Below are 18,244 nucleotides of genomic sequence, written 5' to 3' on the forward strand. Positions count from 1 at the left end.
CTTGGGGTGAGGGACGAAGGGGTTGAGAGCTTGTGGGTTAAAATCAGAGGGAGGACTAACAAATCTGACATCCTGGTTGGAGTCTGTTATAGACCACCCAAACAGGATGAGGAAACAGATGAGATATTTTACAAACAATTGGAGGCTGTCTGAAGAATATCAGATCTTGTCCTTGTGGGTGACTTTAACCTGCCAGATATCTGCTGGGAACTTAATTCAGCAGAGAGGAGGCAGTCCAGGAGATTTCTAGAGTGCATGGAGGACAGCTTCATGACCCAGCTGTTAAGTGAGCCTACTAGGGGTCAAGCTCAGCTTGACCTGCTGCTCTCCAACAGAGAAGGGCTGGTAGGAGATGTGGCAGTGGGAGGCTGCCTGGGGTGTAGTGATCACGAGATAGTGGAGTTTTCAATATGCAGGGAGATAGGGAGGCACTGCAACAAAACCCACACCTTGGACTTTCGGAGGGCAAACTTCAATTTGCTTAAGAAACTTATTTCCAAAGTCCCCTGGGTAGCAGTCCTTGAGAATAAAGGGGTCCAGGATGGTTGGACCTACTTTAAACAGGAGCTCTTGAAGGCACAGGAACTGGCAGTTCCCATGTGCTGAAAGATGAGCTGGTGGGGAAGGTGAGCAGCCTGGACGAGCAAACAGCTCCTGAAGGAATTGGGGAAAAAAAAGAGGGTGTATCACCTTTGGAAGGAGGGGAAGGCTTCTCCTGATGTGTTTAAGGAGATGGCCAGATTATGCAGGAGAAAAATTAGAGAGGCTAAGGCCCAGCTAGAACTTACGCTGCCACTTCTGTGAAAGATAATAAAAAGCACTTTTATAAATTTATCAATGTTAAAAAGAAGGGCAAGAAGAGCCTCCACTCCTTACTGGACCAGGAGGGGAACACTATAACTGATGGTATAGAAAAGGTTGAGGTCCTGAATGCCTTCTTCGCCTCAGTTTTCAACAGTAAGGAGGGAGGAGTTCAGGGCAAGTGGCCTCTTGAACTGGGGGATGGGGTCGGGGAGCGGTGTGTTCCCCTGGAAATTCATGAAGAATTAGTTCAGGACCTGCTGAGTCATCTGGACACCCACAAGTCCATGGGACCAGATGGGATCCATTCCGGGGTGCTGAGAGAGCTGGCAGCTGAGCTGGCCAAGCTGCTCTCCATCATTTTCCAGCAGTCCTGGCTCACCAGAGAGGTCCCAGGAGACTGGAAACTGCCAACGTAGTCCCCATCCACAAGAAGGGTCGGATGGAGGAACCTGGGAACTACAGACCTGTCAGCCTGACCTCAGTGCCAGGGAAACTGATGGAACAGGTTATCTTGGGGGTAGGAGCGCACCTGAGGGATGGCAAAGGGCTCAGGTCCAGCCAGCATGGGTTTAGGAAGGGCAGATCCTGCCTCTCCAACCTGATCTCCTTCTATGATCAGGTGACCCGCTTGGTGGATGTGGGGAGGCCTGTGGATGTGGTCTATCTGGACTTCAGCAAGGCCTTTGACACTGTCCCCCACAGCAAACTGCTGGCTAAGCTGTCAGCCCATGGCTTGGATGGCAACACTCTGTGCTGGGTTAGGAACTGACTGGAGGGCCGGACCCAGAGAGTGGTGGTGAATGGTGCCACATCCAGCTGGCAGCCAGTCACTAGTGGTGTCCCTCAGGGATCAGTGCTGGACTCCATCCTCTTTAACATCTTCATAGATGATCTGGATGAGGGCATCGAGTCAGTCATCAGCAAGTTTGCAGATGACACCAAGCTGGGGGCAGATGTGACTGGGTTGGAGGGCAGAAGGGCTCTGTAGCGGGACCTTGACCACCTGCACAGATGGGCAGAGTCCAATGGGATGGCGTTCAATAGCTCCAAGTGCAGGGTGCTGCACTTTGGCTACAACAACCCCATGCAGAGATACAGGCTGGGGTTGGAGGGGCTGGAGAGCAGCCAGACAGAGAGGGATCTGGGGGTGCTGATTGATACCCACCTGAACATGAGCCAGCAGTGTGCCCAGGTGGCCAAGAGAGCCAGTGGCATCCTGGCCTGCATCAGGAATGGTGTGGTCAGCAGGAGCAGGGAGGCGATTCTGCCCCTGTACTCTGCACTGGTTAGACCACACCTTGAGTACTGTGTTCATTTCTGGGCCCCCCAGTTTAGGAGGGACATCGAGATGCTTGAGCGTGTCCAGAGAAGGGCGATGAGGCTGGTGAGAGGCCTTGAGCACAGCCCTATGAGGAGAGGCTGAGGGAGCTGGGATTGTTTAGCCTGGAGAAGAGGAGGCTCAGGGGTGACCTTATTGCTGTCTACAACTACCTGAGGGGTGGTTGTGGCCAGGAGGAGGTTGCTCTCTTCTCTCAGATGGCCAGCACCAGAACAAGAGGACACAGCCTCAGGCTGCACCAGGAGAAATTTAGTCTTGAGGTGAGGAGAAAGTTCTTCACTGAGGGAGTCATTGGACACTGGAATGGGCTGCCCGGGGAGGTGGTGGAGTCGCCGTCCCTGAGGCTGTTCAAGGCAAGGTTGGACGTGACACTTGGTGCCATGTCCTAGCCTTGAGCTCTGTGGTAAAGTATCACAGTATCACAGTATCACAGTATTATTAGGATTGGTAGAGACCTCACAGATCATCAAGTTCAACCCTTTACCACATCAAGGGTTGGACTTGATGATCTGTGAGGTCTCTTCCAACCCTGATGATACTGTGATACTGTGTGTGATACTGTGATAACCTTTATCTCTGCATCGCCTCTGCTAGAGCTGGCTACATGGCACCCTGAACCATTCAGAAGAGCTGGGAGGCCTGTGTATCCCTCCAGCTCTCATACAGTCCCAAATGATAACTTCCCTGTACTTTTCTTCCTTTGGACTTAAAAATGCCTATTGAATGTTTGTCAGACCTTATTTCCAAAGATTCCTCTCTTTAATTTTCTTTTCTATGTATAACCATCTAAAGCCTGAGTGACATGTTTTTTCATTTAACTTTCCCTAAGATGTAATAGTGGATACCACACTCTATCTCAGGGAAAGCAAAATAGCTCATGTCACAAAATTAGTTATGATTTATGTTCAAATGCCACTCATACGATGCTACACAAACATTATTAGCTTGATAGGCTATGAGTAGGAACTGTACCAGCACCAGAGCTTAGTCTTCGTTCCCTGAAACACCAAGCAGGCTCATGACTTCAATCACCATGAAGCATGTCAACCACAGGCTGTGGAAGTGGTGCCAGACATCCTGTGGGAAGCCTTCACCCTGAAGAATGGGTAATCCTCTCCTAGAGTCACCCAGTGCTCCTCCAGACAATGCTGACCTGGGTTCAGCAGAGGCTGAAGTGCCTTTACTGAAGTAGCAGTGGGCTGTTGGCTGGGGCGTGCCCCAGAAATCAAGCCCCCCAAATCATACTACCCAAATAAAGCAATAAAATTGAATGAATATATAGAGAAAGTCTCAGCATTATCAACAGCGCAGGTGGTGCTGCTGTCTGTGGGGTTAACTGCTCAGGTCGCCATAGGACAGGAAGGCAAGGTGCTTTAACACAGTGCGGGGCCATGATCATTTACCATCAGCAGCTGTTTGTATTAAATGAAGATCTGCAAAGCTGGTCTGACAACACCTGAAGGACAAAGCCTTGTGAAGAAAAGTTGGACCTGTTTTGGCTAAAACTGATGAAGGAATGGTAAAGTAACACGAACACACAACTTCAAAGCAGATTTTGAAGTCTATAGCTCACAAGCAAAGACCTTTGCCTAATTAAATGGAATTTTAACACTCATCAGTATGCTAATGAGTCAAACTAAGTATGCGGTAAACATATATGACTATGCTATTAAATCATGCCAAATGTCACCTAGAAGTCAGGAATAGCTGGGACTAGGGCATGAAATCCATAAGAGGAACATCTTTTTGTGTGCAGGGGCACTGGCACCAGCACCAGTGGGGGTGCAGTGTGGGCTATCATCAGAGATGCAGTGTGGCCAGCATCAGCAATTGGGAGGGTAAAACAGAGATGAGGATGGTCAAGAGGCTGTGCTCCTCTTCCTCCACTGAAGACAGTGACACCCTTCTTGGTAAGAATTGCACCTTTGATACACAGCTTAATTTTTGCTGCATTTCTGCTGCATATTGAAGCTGTTGCAAATGTTTGCATCTCCAACTGTGCTGGATGTTACCCAGGATTTATTAACCTGAGATGATTTTGAGGTCGGCGCATTTATCTCTGGCAATCCCAAGTCTGTTGCATCTGTTGCTTTAATTAATTAACCCATTTGAGTGTTTTAACTTTTTGAACCTGTGTCTGTTTGAGTCTTTATTGGAGGGCTGGAAAAAGAGAGGCAAATTCTAATTTTGTCAGGTAATTCCAGCAAGGATTCTGAAACCCTGAGATAGGCAGGCATGGGGATCTTAAAGTGACACTATCCTTGCCTTTTTCTACCAGGAGGGGTGGGATATTAACTCTAGGGTTTTTTTTTCACATGTGCCAGGTCCTGTTGCATTGTTCCCCCCAGGCTTACACTGCTGCAGCTGGTCCTGGGGCTGGTGGTTCCATCCAGTGCTCATCATCATAGGCCTGTGTTTTGCCTCACTATGCTCTTTGTCCCCATGTCCCAGGACTCTGCTCCCCCACCAGCCTGCACTGCTAGATGCAGCCTCACTACAGCAACATCAAATTCCTTCTCACACGTGGAGTCAAAACTTGGTGCTGTTCTTTGCATCAACAAAGGCAGAAGCCTCCAGAATCTTAACAAGGAGAAGCACACATAGTAGATGCAGCCATGGAAAGATGACCATGCCGTTGCCCTTGAGCACAGGTTTTGTTCCTGCTCTACTAGATCCAGACTGTGCACTGGCATTTCCCCTGCTTGGAAAGGACCCATGTTTGGCAGATACCCAGTAAATGGATGGCAAGCAGCTGAGGACTCTGGGTTTGTCTAGTTCAGAGAAAAGAAAGCTGAGAGGCAACCTCATCACTTTTTACAGCTTCCTGAGGAGAGGAAATAGAGAGGAAGGTGCCGAATTCTTCTCTCTGGGATCCAGTGACAGACATGTGGGAATGGTTCAAAGCTGCACCAGGGAAAGTTCAGGTTGACATTAGGAAACCATTATTTAGCAAGAGGATAGTCAGACTCTGGAATAGGCTTCCTAATGTCACAGGATCACAGGATCAGAGGATGTCAAGGATTGGAAGGGACCCAAAGAGATCATCGACTCCAACCCCCCTGCCAGAGCAAGACAATACAGTCTAGCTCAGGTCATAGAAGAACACATCCAGATGGGCCTTGAAAGTCTTCAGAGAAAGAGACTCCACAACCTCTCTGGGGAGCCTGTTCCAGTGCTCTGGGACCCTTACAGTAAAGAAGTTCCCACTTGTGTTGAGGTGGAATCTCTTACATCCATTGCTCTTTGCCCTATCACAGGGAGCAAGTGAGAAGAGCCTGTCCTCCCACTCCTGACACCCAGCCCTCAGATATTTATAGACCTTTATTAAATTCTCGCTCAGTCTTCTCTTCTCCAGACTAAAAAGCCCCAGGTCCTTCAGCTTCTCCTTATAAGACAGTATTCTGGTCCCCCAATGTATAGGGTTAACACAGGAATCCTGAACCTGACCCTAGGGGTCTTGGCCCCTCCCCAGGGGTGGGTCTGAACACCACCAGGTGATGGTTTGCCCACTCCCCCCTTCCTGTCCCATAAAAGGAGGGGGACTTTCTGTTCCTCTCTCTCTCCCACCTCACACCTCACTCTGCACATCTCTCCCTGCATTGATCATACCACCATTACCTGCTGTTTTACCATGTGCAGACACGAGGCAGACAAAGCCACCAGCACACAACTCAGGTTTTATTTATACATTTTGTATTTTGCTATTTTTCCCTTCCCTATCCTTTGTAAACTTCCCTACCTCAGATACCCTTCTAAGTTATTGCTAAACTTTTCCTTTTAACTTCCAAATTGAGTGGGATCGATTCATTCGGGTGTGCTTACCTCTCTCTCTCCCTATATCTAACCCCTTTCTTTGGGAAAGGAGGGGGAAGAGGGGAGGGCACTCTACAAATTGTTATTGATTCTATCAAATTTATTAGAGTCTCTGGGAATTTGGATTAGAACCCAAGACACCCAATCATCTGTGTAGCCCTCCACTGGACATTTTCCAGCAGCTCCCTGTCTCCCTGTCCCTCTTAAAACTGGAAAGCCCAAAACTGAACACAGCACTCAAGATGAGGTCTCACCAGAGCAGAGCAGAAAGGAAGGCAAACTTCCCTTGATCTGCTGGATTCACTCTTCTTAATACACCCCAGGATCCTATTTGCTTTCTTGACGACAAGGGCACATTGTTGTCCCATGGACAACTTGTTATCCACCAGCACTCCCAGGTCCCTCTTCAGAGGATTACTCTCCAGCAGATCACCTCTCAGCCTGTAGTGGTGCAGTTTATTATTCCTCCCCAAGTGCAGGACTCTGCACTTGTCCTTGTTGAACCTCATCTGGTTCCTCTGTGCCCAGCTCTCCAGCCTGTCCAGGCCTTGCTGGATGGTCACACAGCTTTCAGCTGTATCAGCCAAGATACTCTGTCTCCTCATCATAGAATCATAGAATCGATCATGTTGGAACAGACCTCCAAGATCATCCAGTCCAACCTATCAGCCCTATCCAATCAACTAGACCATGGCACTGAATGCCTCATCCAGTCTTTTCTTGAATGCTTCCAGGGATGGCATCTCCCCACCTCCCTGGGCAGCCCATTCCAATGCCAATCACTCTCTCTGGGAAGAACTTCCTCCTAACATCCAGCCTAGACCCCCCCCAGCACAACTTGAGGCGGTGTCCACTTGTTCTGTTCCAACTGATTTTTTCGCTGATTCTGTGAAAAATGGGACACAAGATGGTCCTTTTTGAGGAGCGTGACAGACTGCTGAAGAGATGTGCTTAACCATAAAGCCACAAAAATTGAAAGGATCGTTCATGGTGTGGTGTTACAACATTATCTCATTTTGTTAAATTACTTACTTTTCATTAGAATGGTGTTCCTCTATCTTTGTGCCTAGCTACAACACTCATCCTTTCTTTGTATGTACTTAGAGGCTATTCAGCATCCTAAGGAACTGTAATTAAGCACAATGTGGCATCAAATGTTGAAGGGAAGTCATGAAGTACATATAGCTGGCCTTTTGTAGGACATACAATAAATACTTTGAAAGCCATATAAGCTCCTGAAGGAAGGAGAGGAGGGGAGGGAGAGAGGGGAAATAAAATCAAACTAAAGATCACTGGAATAGCTACTCAGCAAAAGCCCAAGGGCCATTATTACTCTGAATGTCAACTTACATATATTCTTATATGGATTTACAAATGTCTGATTTTGCTTGCAGCTTCTTCAGTAGTTTAATACAAATTGTTTCTTTGAGCTGCTCAACTCTACGAACCTGCTGCTGATCTGGAGTCTGCTGTAAGAGGGCACATTAGGGTCACATATTTACAAAATCAGAGTTGTGTTTTGCTCTTCACCACACTTTGCACATCTCAGAGACACACCTTACAGATTGCCTGATATGATAGCCTGCTGGCTATTAAAGACCTAACCACCACCATGCAGAACAGGAAGCAGACTTTCCCAGCACAGAGACTGTGGGTAGAGATTCTCCTGACATAAACCATCCACTTCCTTTAACATTCATCTATATGACAAATTTCTACATTTTGGAAAAGAGAAATCTTAAAGAAGAAAGTATTTGTGTGCAGCATCATATACAAATGCAAAGTGGCAAGCATTACATTCATCAGTGGACTGATCCAACTCTGCTAAAAGTATCTTGATAATATTGCTAATCACAAATGAGAAGGTGCTTCCTAACTCTTAACCCTAAGTTAGATTAACTATAAGAGTAGACAGAAGTGTAATTAATCACTTCTTCCTAAAGTATTTGGAAATTTTGCCCAGCAGTAAACAACTCCCATAGGGTAGTTTTCTTCTCTTTGCAACCAGGCTGTCTCAGTAAAGCAGTGCAAAGTAGCTGCATAACACCGTAAGTCTCAGGGGCATTTGATTTATACAGCAGAACAAAGATGGTAAACCTTTCCTGGAGGTCTGTAATCATCTTTGCATATGTTTGGTTTCTTTTGTTTTTTTTTTTTTTTTTTTTTTTTTTTGTTTTTTTTTTTTTGTTTTTTGTTTTTTTGTTTTTTTGTTTTTTTGTTTCTGAACAATGCAGATTAGTGGCCATAACAGATTGAAACAAATTATTGTCCCTTTTTTTTCTATATTCCCTGTCAGCTTCTTTCCTTTGCTCTACCCTTCCTTTGAAGGAAAGGAAAAAAAAAAACCACTTGAATAGTTTCCACAGATAAGGAGTTGCAGGAATACAGACACTTGTGCTTGCTCCAAGATACTATGCCTATTAGCTTAAATATACACTCAGATGTAAAAAGTAGTCAATTTTGTAAGCACATACTGAATTTCTACTTATATCACTAAATAATATCAAATGCATTAGATCAGACCATTCATCAATTACTTGTTACTGATTAGAAAACATTTAAGTGGACGACCAGAGCAGAACAAATAACACAGTGTGGAAAGAAAGTGGGATCTTTGGTAGTGCAAAGTGACCCAAATCTGTACTACAACTGCTTTTCCTTGAATTACACTTACTCTGTGTTTTCATGGGAAAAAAAGTATTAAAAAAAAAGTTTAAAAAGGCAATATTAGAATAAAACTTGTGCAGTATGCTTTACAAGACAGAAGTTCCCCTTCTTCTGAGTATACACTGTATCTCCAGACAGATGAGCGTAATTTTCAAGTATACATTACTTGTGGCAGGGTATACCAACAAGTCCTACTAGGTTGTGTCCTATATAGCTAGAGTAACAACAATCACTGCACCAAAAAAATCACACTTTTAAACGGATAAAAGACTATGCAAAATGGTTTAGTGCAGCACTGGTTTCAGTGCTCTCCCATCTCTACAGATTTCCTGTTTTGGCCCAAGCAATAGCCAAAGGATATTTAAACTGATGGACCCAGAACCTGATCTGAGGTTGTAGATCAAAATTCCCCAAAAGGAGCCTCAACACCACACCAGGGTGAAATACACCCCCCCCCTCCTCTCCTTGAAAGAAAAAAGTAAAAGTTGACATGCAGGGGCTAGAAGGGAATTGCAGCATGCTCCAACCAGAGCCACAGATTGGATTGTCAGAGAATCAGGGAATCTGCCAAGGTAAACACACTCTGTTTAATGTACACCAGCCCAAGATAATCTGTGCCTCAGTTCCTCATTTGTAAAATAAGAATAGCATTCCATGTTTTATGGGGAGAGAAGGTACTCTAAACACTTTGAAATACTCTGTTTCTGAAATAGTACAAGACAAAAAATCCCCAAGATTAGCCATCTCCATCTGATGTACAAAAGACAGACAGAATCTGCAATCATACATGGAGACAGGAGCACAGACAGAAATTGAGCCCAGACCTCAAAGATTGTGGTGCAGTGTTTTAGTCACAAAATCCTTCTTCTTTAATTAAAATAGGAAACTAGAACACAAAGTAGACACTTCTTCTGTAACTTCAGCATGTTGCCACAAGCATCACAGAAAAACATCTATACTTCAAATATGTCCACCTCAGCCAAGTATGTGTTTTGACATAACAAAAGGCAAGCATGTTAATCTGCAGGAGGCTCATCACTGAACAGCAGTGTTCAGTGCTTATGAACCCAAATAAACACTGCATCGTCCAAGTTGAGACAGCCTTGTTTTGGTTATAAAAAAAATCTCTTTATGCAAATTTTAAGTTAATCTTGTATAATTGAAAATGTTATCAGTGGCTGAACTGGACTGATACTAAAGAGCATTTCCCACACCACGCAAGGAAAGGGGAAGCTATGAAGTGGTGCTGCTATGCTAAGGAACGTATTCTGCCTCTGTAACATGATGTTGGGTACTTTTGGTTTGCAAGACAAATCTAGTTTTGAAAATATCTGCCCCCAAAGCTACTGGGTTTTACTTGGAAGATCCTAGCCATGGACATAGAGGTGACCTCAGCGTGGAGTGTTCTGATAACTCACTCCTTTCCCAAGGCCCTGTATTTCTTTTCTACTTTATTATTACGTGAATACTTGTCACACAATGAAAATATACTTTGTCCTGTCACAAAAATGTGAGTGACCATCACATCAAGCAGAATATTCCCTCTGGGGTCACAGAAGAGATGTGTTTTCCTTGTGTTATGAAAGTCATGGGACATGCAGACTCCTTGTCCTAGTTTGAGGCTAGCTGGAATATTTTAGTGAAATAGATTATAGGCTGTGAAAAGGAAACAATGGTGATGTCTACTTCACTCATTGGCTGCTGAGATGTATAAAAGACAAGACCGCAAAACACAGATAACCCAGTGGGTCTCTGTCATAGCTGGTGCCTGTACTTTTCACCCTGGCCTGCTTTCCATGTAACTAATCCTTCTGCTTTCTAACCCCCCTGGCTGATCCTCCGAACTCACCTTGCATGTAAGGCATACTCTGGGATAAGGCAGAGGGGTGGAAAGAAGGTTGAAGAGTGGTTGGGAGCCCCTGCTGGGGACTGTGGTTTCTGGAAGGGCTCTTGTGTCTCTGTATCACTTTTAACTTGCATATTTCTGTATATAGCTGTATATACTGCAAAATATCTGCTTGTATATTGTGCTAAACTGTAAATATAAAGCTTCATTCCTTAATTTCCAGCCAGCTGAGTCTAGTCTGGGTGATTTCATAAGAGTTGGGGTGGGGGGGGTGGGGGGGTAATACCCAAACCATCACATCTTATTTTGGAGCTTCCAAGTGGGGCTAATTAAATTTGATTGATTGCTAAATAAGTATGGAAGTTAACATGAAGTTGTTTTACATTTTATTTTCAGTTTTGTATCACCTAGGGGTGTGGTTCTCCTACTATTGGTTCCCTCTTCTTTGATCTAGTGTGATGGAAGATTAAAGGAATGTTTTTGGATTTTGAAGAGTGTCTTCTGACCTGGGTAGGCTTTAATATTACTGAAATTGTTCCCAGTTCTGCTTTTACTATGTCAGGAAATGGTGCAACTGCCAGAATTTATTCAACATCCCTGGTGAGGGTAATTTTGTTGTGTTTCTGTTACTTTTAACTTGTATATTTCTGTATATAGCTGTATATATTATAAATATCTGCTTGTATATTGTGCTAAATTGTAAATATAAAGCTTCATTCCTTAGTTTCCATCCAGCTCAGTCTAGTCTGGGTGATCCAGAAGAGTGGGGAGGGGGGGGGTAAGTAGCACCCTAACCATCACACTCCTGGAGAACAAATTGCCCACCTCACTCAGGGTTCCTCACAGGAGTTTTAACTCAGAAGTGTAACTAGTTTTTGAAGACATTTTGCTTTCCCTTGTTTGAAAGAACTGTTTCTTTTCTCAGCTACAATGGTTTCTTCACTCCTTTTCTGATGGACTGCCTCTCCAAAAAATTTTACTCTTGCCTCAAACTTCCTGAGGAAAATAAGGCATGGGAGGATGGAAGTCTATTCTTAAAAGTAAATATCTCAAAAGTTTCCCCCAAAGTAATGACAGTTTCTACTTGATGACACTGTTTCTTCCCACCTATTTTTCCTTCTAAGGGTCTACCCTATAGGCATCACTAACTGCAAACTCAGAACTGGTCTTAGTCAGAGTTCAAAGAAAGACTTCTCGAAGTGTTGCAGACAGCCTAGTTCACCTGCACAGGGCTCTTGAAGAGGATGTTCATTGTCAGGCATCCTGAGCAGACAGCAGAAAGGTCTGGTGGGGAAAAGTGGCTACAAAACCAGTTCTGATCACCTACACCTAGTAAAGGTTGTACTTCATGTATTCCATTGTGCCTTCCTAACATTTACTAAAGCCTCATCAGATTTTCCAGGAGCCCTTAGAGCCAGCAAACCATTAGATATCTACCACAAGAAGGTCTCTTCAATATAATACCACCTTTTTTTTTCCTCACTTTTTTTTCCAGTGGGCTGCCTTTTAAAAGTTTTTTACTGTTGTCTCAAACTACCTGAAAAAATAAGGCATGGAAGATGGAAATTTATTCTTAATGATCCTTACTGAGAAATCTAACCAATTTTGAAACAGGAATTTGTGCAGCAAGCAAAATTCAAGCTGATCATTCCATTCATCAGAAAAATATATCAGACTAGAGAACACATGGTTTAGAATGACACTGTCTTATAAGATCAGTACCTGTAGAATGCAAAGCATTTGTTCTGGTGTTTCAGCCCACTCATGACTCCAACAAATTAACATCCATTGCCTAATTTTAAGCCATGCTAAAAAAAAAAAAAAATTAAAATCTCCAGTATTTGGATAGATTGTTGTATAGGGTTAACACTCCTGGGGGAGTAACCCTGAACCTGACCCTAGGGGTCTTGGCCCCTCCCCAGGGGTGGGCCACACTCCAGGTGATGGTTAGCCCACTCCCCCCACATCCTGTGCTACAAAACAGAGGACCTTCCTGCTCCTCTTCCTCTTTCCTGTGCTCCCTCCAATACCTTTTCTAAGTTATTGTTAAACTTTTCCTTTTTAACTTCCAAATCGAGTGAGATTGATTTATTTGGGTGTCCCTACCTTTTTGTCTCTCCCTGTCTTTTGGGGAAAGGAGGGGGAAGAGGGGAGGGCACTCTATAAATCCTATAAATTGTCATTGGGTCTATTAAATTTATTAGAGTCTCTGGGAACCTGCATTTGAACCCAAGACAATTTATTTGGCACCACGTAACTTAGAAAAGGTATTGGAGGTAGGGGAGTTTACAAAGGATAAGGAAGGGAAAACAGCAAAATACAACAAGGGATGGATACAACCTGAGCAATGTGATGGTGTCTCTGCCTCGTGGCTGCCACGTGGTGTGCTGGTATGCAGTATGAGTGTGTGGGTCAAGAGTGAGCGCAGGAAAAGAGGAAGAGACAGGGAGCTCCTGTCTCTTTTATACCACAGGAAGTGGGGGGAGTGGGCTAACCATCACCTGGAGTGTGGCCCACCCCTGGGGAGGGGCTAAGACCCCTAGGGTCAGGTTCAGGGTTACTCCCCCTGGAGTGTTAACCCTATACAATTGTATTTTTCTATTTCTACAGAAAAGTACCATAGAAAGTTTTACAGGTAGAGACCTCCACAGAATGAAGAGACCTGGCTATCCTCTCTAAAAAAGTCTACATCAGTCTGAGACTATTTGGCTGAAATTTATTTCTTTTAGATTTTTATGGAAATGCCTCAAGTATACTACCTGCAGGCAAGCCTGCACTGGGAAGTCTGACTGTATAAAGCATCTCTGGCAAACTTTAATTGTAGATAATTTCTAGAAATTCACAACAGAACACATGGACTGCATAAAAGATACTTTTCAAGATGGTATCTACATAGCTAATGGTTTTTATCCCTTAATAATTCATTAGGTCTAGTTTTAAACCAAGTTACAACAGTTTTAGGTTTCAGTGCTTCCAGTGAAGTGTGTCTTTTTGAAAGTGTTAATGCCAGGAGAAACAGCTCTTGGGTGGCTCAACGTGAGGTTGTGCTGTGCAGCCAGCAAACAGAAAGAGCCCTTTGTTCCTTGCAGGCTTCTTTAAAGAAGTTAGTATTTCTTTTGCCTTTCCCTGCTGCCTCCTCTTTCCTGGCTTACTGACTGACCTCCACAATGTTTTACATCATTCATCCAAAAAAATCATTTTCTGGGAAAGAAAAAAAACTCGAAACACCAAAAAACCACAACTGCCAAGTTATGGCATTTTATCTAAGGACTAGGCCAAAGGCATGTGTGCTAGCTTGAAGCTAGCTAGAGTGTTTTGGTGAGAAGAACTAGATTACAGGCTGTGAAAAAAAAAAAAAAGGTGATGTCTACTTCCCTCATAGGCTTGCTGAGAGGTATAAGGACAAGAATCTAAACATAGATAAGGCACTTCTGCTGGGGAGCTCCAATCTGCATTTCTCTCTCTAGCCTCTCTGCCGTTTCTCTGGTTAATCCACTTTGCTTCCTATCCCCCCTGCCTGAACCTCCATTCCTCCTTTGGATTGGGGTAAGGTTGAGAGGGGCAGGGAGAAGGTGAAAGGGTGATTGGGAGCCCCTTGTGGGGACTCAGGTTTCTGGGTGGGATTTGTGTTTCTGTATTACCTTTTACCTGGTTTATTTCTGTATATAACTGTATATACTGTAAATATCTGCTTGTATATTGAGCTAAGCTGTAAATATAAGCTTCATTCAAATTTCCAGAGCCAGCTGAGTCTAGTCTGGGTGATTTCCAAAGTGTGTGTGGGTGGGGAACATCCAAACCATCACAGCATGGAGCAGAAGCACCACAGGAACAATTGTGAGGCATAAGGTAAAAAATAAAGTATCAAAAGGAAGTATCAGAACTTTGGAAAGCTGGGCAAAACCTGGTTAAGCAGGAAAGAAAGGAAAAAAGTGAACAGGAGCAGATATGTAGTCCTCAAAATCTAATCCTCAAAAGCTCCTAGACCTCATGTAAGTCTCTCAAGACTTCTCACTAGGCCTCTGATATGAACTTGTTTTTCTCATGTCTCTCACCTTTCTCTTCAATCTAGCAAACATTGTGAGGGAGGGGGAAAGGAGGGGGAAGTAAAACAACCGTCAGCATACTCTTAAATTTTTAAAGGCAGGTTCAAAACATCGATGGCATGCTACTGCTTCTAGGTCCTCTACTTACACCATCAGAAAAAAGTATCATAATCAAAATGACAGGATTTGCTTGTTTTGTTATTTCTTTCCTCATTTCAATGTCTTATTAAACACCTACCTGCTGAATAATTAAGCCTTCAAAATCTAGACAGAAGCAGAACCTTAATTCACTTCCACTTTGGGGGAGCAAGCAATTAAGAAGCATATCACACAGTAACCTTTTCCCCTTCATTTACTGGAATTTTTAAATTTATATTGGTATTTGTAAATTACCATTAAACTAATTCTCAGTATGGGAGAAGAGTTTGGGAAATACTATGGAAACCCAAAGAAGCAAGATTAATCATCTGCTCAGTAGCAAAAAGTTCCCAGCTTTTTGCCATGTGCTCAGAGCTTGCTACTCTTCATAGAATCATAGAATCAACCAGGTTGGAAGAGACCTCCAAGGTCATCCAGTCCAACCTAGCACCCAGCCCTATCCAGTCAACTAGACCATGGCACTAAGTACCTCATCCATTTTTTTCTTGAACACCTCCAGGGACAGTGACTATCTTTCAGTTCACTTTCTCCTTAAAAACCTGTTGGCCAGTTTGGAGGAGGTGTTGGCCAGGCTGATGGAGGCTGAGGTCTGCAGCATGTACCACATTTCAAGTTTCATGCAAGTCAGGAGCTAAGGGAAAGATATGATGAAGTATTTGAGTTGAACAACTTGTTCAGCAACTTGTTCTGTGTAACCAGACAGCATCTGTTTACATGCAACACACCCATAGCACGGCATCAGCTGCCTTCTGCCCCACACATACTAAAGGAGTGTGTGGGGTGGGCTGTGAAATGATGCATTCGAGTTGCATTTAAACTCCAGTTCAATGCTCTACTATGCACATTTCAGTTCACAATCTCTGCCTTTTGATCTTGTAAAAGGACAGTCAGCTTCCAACTTTTTTGAAAGTTTCCTAATGTGCTGTGAGCTCTAAGGTAAGATTTCAGTGGTTACAAAACCATATTTTCTTCCACTCAGTCATAAGCATCTGTTTGTAACCTTCAATAGCTAGCAGTCAATTTTAAGAAAAAAAATGAAAATTTGTTAAATCCATACAATGTTGAAATATTTTAAATTAATTTACACTTTCTGTGAATACAAAATATAAGAATGTGTACCATGTGGTATTACGTTTATCTATATAAGATGACTGCACAAGGGGCATTGAAGAAGGATGGACTACTGGTCAGCCCACTGCAGTCATTGAAAGTTCCTACACAAACAACTGAGGGCTCAGAGATCATAGACACTGATCAATAATGTACTTCTGTAAAACATTTACATGCCTTTACAAATTTATTTTTACTCTTATTTTTAATTAGTGACCACCAACACTGATTTTATGCCACTTACACACCAAAAGGCCTGACACCACGTGCCTTACTCCAGTAACTGATCAACTGGAGAATCTGTTTCAAGAAATTACACAATATGGGGTATTTAAAGTAAAACTAACATATAAAGCAACAATGGTGAAACAGAACATATCTATTTTGATCTTTACAATTGAATCAGCAAGTGAATTCAGGCAGCTAGCAAAAAGTCAAAATGACACTAAGATTTTACCTACCTCCTAAAGACAGGATTTTAGCCTTGCTTTATTTGACTTTTAATGTGATAACACTATAACGTGGGTAAATTTGCAACCACAGCAACCCAGGCATTTTACCCACTCTTCCAGTCCGTACTTGCCTTGTAAAAAATCTACTGTTCAAACATCATGACTTTGTGGTATCTCACTTGACCAAAATATGAAATAAGCAAGCATGGGTTGCTCAAGAAAATTCAATCAACCCAAACCCCACTGTAACACAATGCCATCCCAGCCTGGAAAAGTTTCATCCATTCTGTGAGGTTTTGATCAAATTACATATTTTCAGAAAGCACATTGTGCTTGTAGGCAGTGTTTTTCAAGCTTGTGAACTAAACTCTTACAGAACTCAATCAATCAGACTGCGTTAAGCAATTTTCAATGAAGTACTTACTGAAGATTATGATTTGGGCTGTTTGTTGGACCTGTAAACATAAAACAAAAAACACTGTTGGCAAGTTAAGCCAGGGAAAACAACACAAAAAAAGTAAATTGCAGTTGAAAGGAAACTGTCTCTTTAAAGATTTATCTCAAGATTCAAACAAACTCCTTTGCATTCATGCACACAATTATATAGTGCTATTTTAAAAGCCACAAATAAAGATCACATGAATCTTCTGTCTGCTCAGGCAGCAGCTTGAGTGGACTATATTATTTCTTAGAAATACAATCACAGGCTGTTAAAAAGATTGAGTTGTGCTGACACATCACTTACCTCTTAATAAGCCCCACCTGAGTCTTACTACCAGGCTTTATGGTATGACAAAGGCATGCTCCTAACCTTTGTCACAGTGGGAACAAGGTCCAATACCCACCACTTAGAGAATTACAACAAACTGAACGGTGGAATTAGCTATTTTCATTATAAAATTAGAAGAAAGTTCAGGAAAATGCCTCTAGAATTTTTTTCCCATTGCTTCAGAAATGAACTAGATGGAAGCTTGCCTTCTGGGTTGGATGATTAATTCTCCATATCACAATGCCAAAGGGCAGAATTTGAGGCCAGGCTTCACAGAGCACTACATACATGGCATGTCACAAGGATAGGCCCAGCATGATGAACATCATACAGAAAACTGCTTCTCATTCACATCTTCAGGTCTTTTTTTACAGATTGAGTTCAGCAGTGGAGTGAAAAGTCTAGGAAATAACATGTTATCCTTTTGTACTTTACACTGGCATTTCTTTAGTTGTTTGGGGTTGGGGTTTTTTTTTTTGTTGTTGTTTTTGTGGTGGTTTTTTTTATTTTGTTTTTGTTTTTTCCTTTGGCTTTTTTTCTTTCATCACCACATATTTACAGATGTTTCCATCTCTATTTACTTTCTTTTGTTATCAGTAAATGGGTGTCAAGTTCAACCCACAAGCTCTGCACTGAGGGAGAGATCCCAAGCAATGGCTTCTTCTTAAAATGACATCAAATTAATTTCTCATTATGTTACTGCAAAAACTAATACCTGGTCTATAAAGCAGTCTGAGTAGTCATAAACGCAGGAACTCACCGAGCCTTACAAACAACACTCCTGTTGCGGTTATTGTCTTCATCCCATTGGAAGCCACACACTGGTAGTATCCTGTGTCTGTGGTGTCCAGATCCTGGATTCTCAGGCGTGAACCATAATCTGTTTTTCTGATGATTATCCGTCTTGGCTCCTGAACCACTGGAGCATCATTTTTTAGCCATCTGACATTTGGAGATGGGTTTCCTGCTACCTTGCAGTGGAGAATTGCTGTTTGTCCCTGGACTACAGTGATATTGTTTACTGGTTCCAGAAAAGTTAGGAAGTAACCTAAGAGGGTAAAACATCAGAAAAGATCAAACTTCACTTGGATTGCAATAAGAGTGCTCAAAGACACATTTTTTGCGATAGGGTCTTGGAAACTATTGCAGTTTTCTTTCAAGCATTTACTCAGAAAAAAAAAAAAACAAAACAAAACAATTCACTGTCTAAAGGGTGATAGCATCACACTCTGATTTCTC

The 18,244-nt window shown here is 42.9% G+C and overlaps 1 protein-coding gene across 1 annotated transcript in view; it reads right to left on the minus strand.

The window, feature by feature from the left end:
- The window catches only part of ROR2 (receptor tyrosine kinase like orphan receptor 2), an 83,229-nt gene that overhangs the window by 38,385 nt on the left and 26,600 nt on the right, over positions 1-18,244 (minus strand). Inside the window, exons 3-4 of the mRNA XM_064176545.1 lie at positions 17,766-18,053; positions 16,661-16,691 (exon numbers count right to left, since the gene is read on the minus strand). Of these exons, the coding sequence (XP_064032615.1) occupies positions 16,661-16,691; positions 17,766-18,053 (319 nt within the window). The remainder of the gene's footprint in view (positions 1-16,660; positions 16,692-17,765; positions 18,054-18,244) is intronic.

The sequence above is a fragment of the Pogoniulus pusillus genome, chromosome Z (assembly GCF_015220805.1).
Source record: "Pogoniulus pusillus isolate bPogPus1 chromosome Z, bPogPus1.pri, whole genome shotgun sequence".
NCBI classification, from domain to species: domain Eukaryota; kingdom Metazoa; phylum Chordata; class Aves; order Piciformes; family Lybiidae; genus Pogoniulus; species Pogoniulus pusillus.